The sequence below is a fragment of the Plectropomus leopardus genome, chromosome 23, assembly GCF_026936395.1.
Source record: "Plectropomus leopardus strain MGB_pleo_1.0 chromosome 23, ASM2693639v1, whole genome shotgun sequence".
NCBI classification, from domain to species: Eukaryota; Metazoa; Chordata; class Actinopteri; order Perciformes; family Serranidae; genus Plectropomus; species Plectropomus leopardus.
In genome coordinates, this window is record NC_142198.1 from 3,940,965 (window position 1) to 3,951,466 (window position 10,502).

Here is a 10,502-nt window from a genome sequence, read left to right on the forward strand (position 1 = left end):
AAAGTTATAATTTGTACTTTTTTAGATGTGTTAGCGAAAAAAAATGTACGCATGTAAATGTGATTAACAAAAAAGTTACTTGTCCCGTCTGTCTTAAGTCACGTGTCTTTCCTCTTAATGGCCATGCTGATGTTGCGTTCATGGACTGTCGGTAGAAATATAACTGAAAAAAAGTTCAGAGTCTTAACGCATTATTATAAAGTAGTTAGCTTCAGTGCGAACCTTGTGATCAAACCAGATAAAGAGCCTAAATTACCTACTTGTGTTGTGTTATGCATTCGTCGCGGGTAGTTACCAAGTAAATCCAGATACCAAAAAACACAACAAATAACCCCAGTGTATAGCTAATTTAAAAATTAGCCGAATGGGTTGTATAAGTGTAAATAAATATTGAATTTTATTTTTACCAGCAGTGGTCTATGTCGGCTGCTCGTAAACACGCTTTATTTATGTATTTGTTTATTATAAATATGGTTAAATGATATGACAAGAATGAGGCATGATCAGGGCATGATGTGCAATATACTGCGTTCACGTACCTTCGGAATTATTAAAATTTACAGCCAACACACAAAACAGAAAATCTTACATTTTTTTCATGTAAAAGGGAAGGATTATCAAAAAGAAATACCCCAACAAATGGGAAAACGTGCCATATATAAACATATATATATATTCATATTTAAAATTGTTACAGAAAAAATAGACAATAAAATATAGAAAATCTGTTTTTTTCAGCATTTTTAGGTCTTTTTATTGTGTGTGTGTGTGCGTGTGTGTGTGTGTGTGTGCGTGTGTGTGTGTGTTTTTTTTTACTAGTTTTCTTTTTTTTTTTTGCTTAGTTTTGGGCCATGTCTTGTCAAGTTGCTTTTTGCTTTCTCCAAATGTTTTTTGAAAAAAACAAAAAAAACCCACCAAAACAATGAAAAAACCCCACTTTCTCAGTTTTTGAAAGGTTCAAAGGTATGTCTTTGTGCTGGTACAGAAACGTATGTTGTGCTGTTGTGTTGTAAAATCAGAACCACAGCGTTCCGAGATTCCGAGGAGACATTAAACGCAGCACTTGCATTGTGTTGTGTTCACTGTGTGACCCATTTGTCTCCAGAGGAAACGTAAATCCCCGCAGATAAAACTTTAACAGCACTATGCAACGGTGTATTGAAATGTTGGACTTCTCCAGGTACCAACACTAAAAGCGAAGGAATAGCAGATATCCAGCTCCTCTGCCACAGCACGACAAGCGCCAAATGCTAACCTACCTAGCTACGCTATTAGCATCTTAGCAGCTGCTCCGTCCACTTGCAGGCATCACTGTGCAGTCCGCTCAGACTATAAACAGTCTGTGGTACCACAGAGCGGCAACATGACCTCAGCCTCCACTAAAGTAAGTCTGTTTTACACACCAATCACTGAGGACGTAGTAGAGCTAGTTCCCCGCCGTAGTTTGCTCCTACTACCTCCATAGTAATTTTACGTACACAAACGCACGAGCGCCTCTCCCGCTGCTGCTCGCGGGAGCAATTATTAGTTTATGTAAGGACACTGAGAGAATGATTCAGAGAAATCCCATACTTTAAGGTTTTCACTTTTAATGTGTGTGCAGTCATAATTTCCATACAGATTTTTTTTATAGACTGCATGCACAGAACTATGTTTACACTCTGTCCACATGTTTCTCCTGTTTTGGTCTGGAGCCAATGAACACAACTGCAATTATACTTAATAGATGGCAATACAATAAAATTTACAGATTCCTACATTTGGACCTTTTCTGATTAATCGGTCCACTGTGTAAGATTTAGGGGGATTTATTGACAGTTGGTGCTGATTGCATATCCCGGTTAGAATTTGCTGTTTGGCATATTGGAAAAGGCCTGTTAGCACCTACTAAAGTGTGCTTACATTTTTTCTCTGATAATTTAAGATGAGGAGGTCGCTCATCATGAAGGGGCTGCTTAGTACGGTGGCTGATGCAAAAACACCATTGGCCCTATCTAGAGACAGTGTTTGTCCATTCAGGTGTACACATGGCAGCGCAGCATGGTTTGCTCGTTCTCTATGACTATATAAACAGCTCAAAACAGTGATTCTTATTGTGTCGTCTACATGGAACAAAATTTCCAGTCTTAAAATTATCTGCCGATATTTAAGAAATTTGAGTGAAACTCACTCAGATTGTCACTAGGAGTCCAGTTTCAATGCTAAATGTGTGTTCCACAGGTTGGGGAGATCTTCTCTGCTGCTGGAGCTGCCTTCACCAAACTAGGAGAGCTCACCATGCAGCTTCACCCAGTAGCAGACGCCAGCCCTGCAGGGTAACACACACACACACACACACACACATACACAGATATATTTACTGTTCACTTGGTGTAAATACTAAAACCAGTTTAGTTCCCATCCTCCCTCCAGTGGTCAGACGAAGAGCACAGTGAAGAGGAAACTGTATGAAGACGGAGCTCTGCCCAACCCCTCTGACGGGCCAAAGAAGGTCGTCAAGAAAACCATCGCTACTGTCGCCATGGCAACGCAGGGCACTCCAACCGTCATCTCCGTGCCCACAGCTCAGGTTGTGGTGGCGTCAGGACTACAGGGTTCCCCCTCCAGCCAGCCCACCCTGAAAAAACAGAAGACTGCAGGTGAGTCAGAACATCTCAGTCATCAATATTGCAGTCACTTTTTCATGGGACCTGATAATTAAAGGAACATTTCACAAAATTATTATTTGTTCATCAGGCACTCACCCCGTGTTGTTGAATTTGCGATGAAAACACTCGTTTTTTTCCAGGCCTTGATGAAAAACGAACAATCCATAAACTGAGAAAATTCTTGTTGAATTGAATTAAATGGGATCCATGTTTAGTAACAGCAAAATTATGTTAAAACATCTGTTTACAAACTCTAATGCAACTGGTGCAGTACAATTTAAGTCTCATTTATCCAGTCTCATGTCAGACATGCAATTTAATTTTTTTATGTGCTACTTTCACACAAGTATTCGAACCTTTGAACCCTAAGTAAATTGGTATGATTTCTTTCAAAAAAGGGAAAAAGGCTAATTGCAAGACATTAGCCAATTTAGAAAATTATTTTTATAAAGCTATAAAAAATATATATTTCTTTTTAAACAAATTTTCTGCTCATTGCCTTATTCCCGTGTTTTTGAAAGACCAATTTTCTCAAGTTTCAAAGGGTTAATGCATAAGAATATTAACTTACTCATGAGGATAGAAATGTATGGTATGACTCTACAACCATACATCACAAGTTTCTTTTTTTTCAAAAGCCTTCAACTGTAATTAATATATATTATTTAATTTTCACTTTTCTGTGGTGGTTTTTAAAAAATGCAAATTTTCCTCCCTTGTGTGTGTGTGTGTGTGTGTGTGTGTGTGTGTGTGTGTGTCTGTGTGTGTAGACGTGACCCTCAGTGCTCTTAACGACTCAGATGTCAACAGCGATCTCGTGGACATCGAGGGACTGGGTGAAGGATCCAACTCCAAAAAACTCAACAACTTTGATCAAGGTGAAGAAGGAACACCAGTACTGTGTGTTTGTTTAATTCTAACGCTGTGTTAACATTGGCTACAACATAACATATAATTCATTACACATAGACCAATGATTTACTGTGAAGCTGGAAATCCATCCTGCTGCACCAAATACTCACTAGGGCACCTATTTGAATTAATTCGCCACTAAAAGTAGTTCCCACCAAATGCTCTATTTCCTTACTTAGCCTTAAAAAAAGAAAGAGAAAAAAGTGAGGTGTTTTTAAAAAAGATGTTTTATTGGCATCCTGAGTTGATTTTTTTCATGGAATTAGTTGATACTAATACACGTTTAGAAATACCCTAGACTTCTGTTCTTTAATGGAGCTGTTCAAATGTTGTTTTGTGTCTCGACAGATAACTTGAACCTGGACTCGAGCCTCATCATGAATCCCGGTGACCTTCCTCTGCTCTCTCGTTGACCTGTCACTTCGTTTGGACTTGAAAAGATGGAAATTTTGAACAAAAAAAAGGACCCAAATGGATAAAAACTTAAAACCAGGAGATGCTGACGTACCACATTAGAGTAAATATAGTAGTATTCAGTATTGTGTTGTGTCACGCAGGACTCGTTTTCAATTCAACACATCCCACCTCTTGGAGACGCCGGACGAGGCGGACAAAATTTTTCCAAATTTGGCCCCTCACCCCCCCAACCTTTATCTCCGAAACCAACACAGGTAATTTTAAACAAGCTGGTGACCATTAGCACGGTAGTGACAAAGAGGGAGTCTGTAACAACAGTGTTGTAGCTCCAATCATCTTTTTTTTCCCTCAAAGCACATGTCAAGTGAGTTATTTCAAAACAAAAAGAAAAAAATGCAAGAAAATTGCAAGAAATTAGTATAAAGTGACAAGATAATTACCTAAAAAATTATTTTGAAAAACAAAGGACTATAAGAAAATGACCAACAAAATCAGGGAAAATGTCCTGAAATCTCTGTTTATAAAATGATCATTTTAGATTTACATTTATGTCACAGAAAAAAAATAAAATAAACTATTTCAAACAAGTCATTTTAAAAAAATGTTTTTATTTTCTAAGGTCATTTGGGGTTTTTTAACTCTTATTTTTGCATGTTTCTAAGTAATTTTCTTGTAACTTTTTTCTTTATGAATTTTTTTACGTTCAATTTAATACAAAGTGTGGCTCAGGGGAAAAGACGGCCGGTTGGAGTCTCCTAGGTTGGCAGTTCAAGCCTCGCAAGCTAAGCGGTTATGCAAAATTCATGGCTGAAATGTAATGAATAATGCCAGAATTGGCTAATAACTACATATACAAGACAAGGAGACAATTGTGTCACAAACAAACAAAATACCGTACACTTGAATATTAAAACATGTCAGTACTCTCTAATGGACAAATTATTTTATGACATCACAGTTTCTAAATGACCTCAGATTTTACTTTGACATTTCTTTACCGATATACCTGGATATCGACAGACGCATCTGCCGATACTGGTTTTACCTGTTTCTGGACAACTTCACCTGATTCATCAGCCAAAACAGTATCAGTAACAGTATCACTCAACTTTACGTGCCTTTATTTGTTCTGCAATATCGCAGTCAGTGTCTAAACTGTATGAATCTACAGCCAAATGATATTTTTTGGCATAAATAAAAATAAAATATCAGCTGGTATATCCGTCTGCTTTGCTGATATAAGGGTCATATGGCGTTGAAAATTTAGAATCGGCAGTGGCGTCTGTCGAAAATTCAGTATTCAGTATATGAAAATTCAGGAGTGTTAAGTGTTCATTGCAAGGTACGTCATTGATGATGTACCGGACTTCCTTCATTCTAGGACTGCTTCATGTTGTTCAAGACCTAAGGAATGTATCCCCTTCTTTCATCTTTCCAGACTCGCACTAGGCTGCCTCATGCTATGTTCCTGACTTTCCTATTTCAGTCCCTTACTTTCTACTTGTCTTCCCCCACCGTCCTATCTCTCAACCCAACTTCATGTATTGGACGTTCCCTTTGGCTTTGTGTTCAGTCTTCAGAAATCACCTGTCCCAGATAAGACTTGATCCATCAACTTTAGGCACTCTAACCGCCAGATTTACCTACTAATACAAACCTCCTGACACTTTGCATGTTTTCAACGTTCTGTTGAACTTCAACTTGAACCTGCAATCTCATGGTTTATGGGACAACTGACTTAAAAATTCACCTGCCATGGATAAGGATCAAAGTCTCAACCTCATGAATTCCAAACCTCAATTAAAGCTGCAAGCAGTAATGAAAGGGCCCTCGCACTCCCACGTATGTCGGGGTTCTGGTGAACTCCAGCTAAAGCAGTTGTTCATTTCTGTGAAAGTCGGATAATGCATGCAGAGAGTTTGGACACTAAAGTGAGATACTTCACATAATCCAAACCATTAAATTTTCATGTAAATTAACATAAGTGTCTTGCAAGGCTTACTTCCTATTGCCAGTAGGTGGCGCTATTACGACTAGTGAATATTGTCAGACAGATGTGTTCAGGACGGGACCCTCATCAGACCTATGAAGTTTCAGGCTGATCGGACAATGTACATTAAAGTTACAGCAATTTCCTCTTTTATGGTGAAACATCAAAATTCTACACTAAGCCATGGGAAAACCGCAAAAGTTTTGCACAGATCTTTGATCTCAGAACTTTTCATCACTAAGGTTTGGACACAGCAAATTTGAAGTCGATCGGATTAATACTGTAGGACGAGTTCGCAATACTACAAGAGGTGGAAAGCGCCAAAAGTGAGTACAAAATTCAAAATGGCCGACTTCCTGTTGGGTCAAGGGGGGTGGGCCCAAGAGGCTTTTTTGTACATTTGGACGATAGATACGTGTACCAGATTTCATACATGCAGGTGAAACGCAGTGAGATTGCTGCATCATCGAAATATTGTATGGGGTCCTGTTGAGACATGTTAGCACGCTGACAAAAAATTAGCATATACACCTGCTAAGGGCTGGACTGCTGTCCCCCATACCAAGTTTGGAAAACATTTGAGCATGTACAGTAAAGTTATAATAATTTCACCCTCTACGGAGAAACATCAGTATTCAATGCTAAGCCACAGACAAACGGTAAAAGTTTTGCATGGACCTTTGATAACTTTCAATCTGGAAGGTCTTAAGATCATACAGACAGAATTTAAACTGTATTGGTTTAATTGTGTAGGACAAGTTTGTAAAAATATTTTAAAAAATCATTTCCAGTGACCACTAGGTGGCGCTATTATGGATAGTAAATATTGTCACACAGATGTGTTCAGGGCCAGACCCTTATCAAACCTATAAAGTTTCAGGCGGTAAAATTCTACACCGTGCCACGGGAAAACCATAAAAACTTTGCGCGGACCTTAACTAACTTCCATCACCACTTAAGGTTTGACACACCAAATTTGAAGGTGACTGGATTAATCCTCTAGGACAAGTTCGCAAAAGAACGAGGCTCGAAATCGCCAAAAGTGATCACAAAATTAAAAAAGACCACCTTCCCATTCGGTTTGGAGGGTGGGTCCAAGAGGCTTATTGTGTGTCTAGGTATGATACATAAGTGTACCGAATTTCATAATTGTAGGTGAAACTGGCCATTGGGGCTAAACGTTAGGGGGTGCTGTGGAGTCATTTCGCCACACCCATCTCCAAAGCCAACAATATATGAAAGTTTTTTGCCAGGACGGACATGCGTATCAAGTTTCATGAGTTTTTGAGCATGTTCAGACCTCCAAAAATGCGATTCATTTGGCAGAAAAATAATAATTCCTTGCATTCCAAGAGGGTCCTCACGCGGTTCGTACTCGGGCCCTAATTACTTATGAATATACAAATACATCATTTTGAAAAATACCAATGCTACTTTTTCCCTCTCCAAAATTTTCCAAGTATCAGAAAATTCACTCTTTAAAACTGGGCCCTATACAGCAAGTTTTATTTGCTTCCTTTCACATATGTTAAATACATATAACTTGTATCATCAGTGAAATTAGTCAGTAATTAAATTATGTAAATTTTAAGGGTCAAACACAGACCTCTGTATGGGGCCCTCTGGGCTTTGGCCCCGGGTTATCCTTATCCTTTGACCACCCCTGCAGGGGCCTGCTTGTTGGCACGATCAGAAATGTGTTTAAAAATGTATTAATTTTTTTAACAGCAATACGTTTAATTTCAGATTATTTCCTCTCCTCTCCTCCTCCTCATTGACTTTTGCTTTTGTAGGAAAGTCCAGAAAATCCTAAAAGACAGACTGAACATTCACACTTCCTGTGTTTTCTTTAAAGAGAAGCCAGGAAAACAAACACAATGCAGCAGAGAAACTTGGCCGCACCAACTATAAAACGCTCCCTTACCCAGATGCAGCAGTACGGCTAAAGGAAAGCAGTCAGACAGCACATATTTGTCTCAACAGTGTAAACAGCAGAGGTGGGAATCTTTAGGCACCTCACAACTCAATGTCAAATTCAAACAGCTACTATGCGACTGTAAAATTATCAATAATCATCCTGCTGTGTTAAAATTCTTGATTTCTATGAATAATATCATTTTTCTCCCTCTGAAGCCAGTCGGATTGTATCCATCTGTGGTTGCTAGCACTCAGCTATCCTCACCAAAACTCAAGAACTAGCCAAGTTAAGAAAGTAAACACTACGCACACGTTTACATTTCACTATCCATTTGGTTCAGCTATAAGAAAGGTACAGCCTGTCATTACAAACATTTTTTTTGGGGGGGGGCAGCAATCGTAATGTTGATAACTACTTTTCTTCATCGAGACATAATCTTTCAAGAGAGAATCGCAATTTACTTTTGTTTCTCTCATCCCAAGTAATTTTGTCATTTTATTTCATGTTCAAATCGGCCATATTTTGCTGCTGACTGTATTTGCAGGTGTTAACACAAGCCTTAGTTTAGTTTAAACAGTGGAGTGGTTATTAGAGTTTTTATAACAAAAGACATGTTGGACTCATGTCTGAGTGATTGCTTCAAGTATATTTTCCATGTGAATTGTCTAAATTCCTTCCTTCCTCTGAACTTGCCAGTAAAAGTGTGTTAAAGGTTGCAAGAACACAGAGCGTCAGATCATACACTCTACTCATCTTATTCCAGTTAAGGCGAAACTTTAGTTTTAGTTGCTAATCATTTTTAAAATTTGGTTTCTTGATAATATTCTCTTTTTTTGATTAATGTAGCATATACATTTTAACCCTATGAAACCTGGATTGACATCAGTTTTTTTTGTGCTGTTCAGATGACTTTCACAAGCTATTTAACCCTTTGAAACCTGAGCAAATTGATTTTTCTCAAAAACATGGGGGTAAATGCAGTGAGCAACTTGGCAAAAAGTGTCCCACAGAATGCAAAAAATTATTAAAAGGTGATAAGAAAAATACAGTGAAAATTAGGGAGGAATTAAAAAATAGGGAAAATTGAAAAAAATGTTTGTTTTTTTTTGTTGCTGTCTATTTTCAGGTGATTTTCTTGTAACTTTTTTTAAAAAACAATTTTCTTGCTAATTTTTAGGCCTTGGCCTTCTTAAGTTGCTCAATGCCTTGTCCCCATGTTTTTGAAAGAAATCAAATCAGTTTGCTCAGGTTTTTAAGGTTAAGACCCAGAAACATATTTATGTTTACAGTAATTGTAGAAGAGTCATTTCGATGTTTATGTTTAAGTTATAATAATGAAAAATTGACCAAAGATGCCCCTAACTCAAGGTCTACTTGATTTCTTCTTAGCTTTCAACCACATCCCTTTAATCTTCATCAGTTTATGAAGTTTGCCTAGTTGTCACGGAGACGCCATCAGCAAACTTCAAATGCAGATTAAGACTGGGAGTTGTGGGGCATGCTCAGGTTAAAAAGCTAGTAAGTGGACCTTGACTTTTTTTTTCTTTCATGCTCAAATGTAAGAAAAGTCAACCACTGATTTCAAAAATACTTTAGGGAAATAGGCTTTTTTGCTTTCTATGTGGGAGTCAGATGAGAAGATCAATAGGCGGGTTTCCATTAACCCTCAATGTGTGCACATTGAAATAGTGAATATAAAATACATTTTGCAAAACTGCAATGGAAACACTTTTGTCTTTTCTATGTCACATGATGCTATGGCTATGTGCTTGTCAGTAGGAACTGTGTCCCTCATGATGCAGCAGGAGCTACAAGAGCTGTTAGTTCATCACATATATCTTTAAAAGTAGTGCAGATCATACAGAAATTTGGAATCCACAATTCCCCTGTGAACTGGTGTAATATCAGCTCCCAGAAATCCCACATACAGTATAAAGGGGCTCGCCTTTCTGTTATCACTCCATAACCCGCCTATGTCGCCTTGGATTGGAAATAATGACGGCTAGTGCGGAGGCTGTAACAGAAATAAACCTGCTAATGTTTTGAACATTCATCGTCAAGCTTCTTGGAATGTTATTGCAAGAGGAGAAGTCACAGAACATTGTGAAAGAAAAACGCATATCGCATAACATCACTCAATGAAAACGCAGTCTTTTTGCAGTTTTGTTTTTGAAAATATTGCTCAAGTTTTGCGCAACCCACTAATGGAAACCCACCTCATGTCAATATTGTCTGTGCTGGATGTGCAGAGGCAGTTAGCTTAACATAAAGACTAAAGGCGACGAGAAACAGCTAGCAAATAAATCTACCAACATCTCTAAAACTAACAGGTTATTATGTTTATTTGCTCCTAAATTCTGCTGAAAGGTCTTAAAATGTTTAGCATTACTATTACTGTTAGTTTCTTTACTTAGGGGATAACCATGTATAATAACTATAATGTTCATAAATATTTTTTTGGAAACACAAGTTCCATATCATGATAGCAATCATCTTTCTGAAATTTACAATCTCTCCGGTTCTTATCCAACAGCAATAATACCAAACCCATATTTATTGCAGACTTGCATCTAAAACGTAATAAGTAGAGGCTGAAATAACATAGTTAGTGATTTTT

The 10,502-nt window shown here is 37.9% G+C and overlaps 1 protein-coding gene across 2 annotated transcripts; it reads left to right on the forward strand.

The window, feature by feature from the left end:
- The first annotated feature begins 1,039 nt into the window (after nt 1-1,039).
- LOC121962051 (BPTF-associated chromatin complex component 1) lies at nt 1,040-5,961 on the forward strand. Of its 2 annotated transcripts, none has more exons than XM_042512239.2 (5): nt 1,040-1,384; nt 2,221-2,315; nt 2,395-2,639; nt 3,419-3,526; nt 3,909-5,961. In XM_042512239.2, exons 1-5 carry the CDS (start codon nt 1,364-1,366, stop codon nt 3,971-3,973), a joined length of 534 nt encoding a protein of 177 aa, XP_042368173.1. In that variant the 5' UTR covers nt 1,040-1,363; the 3' UTR covers nt 3,974-5,961. The 2 variants fall into 2 exon arrangements, with proteins under 2 accessions (XP_042368173.1, XP_042368174.1); XM_042512240.2 differs by having other exon boundaries at nt 2,413-2,639.
- The last annotated feature ends 4,541 nt before the right edge of the window (nt 5,962-10,502 follow it).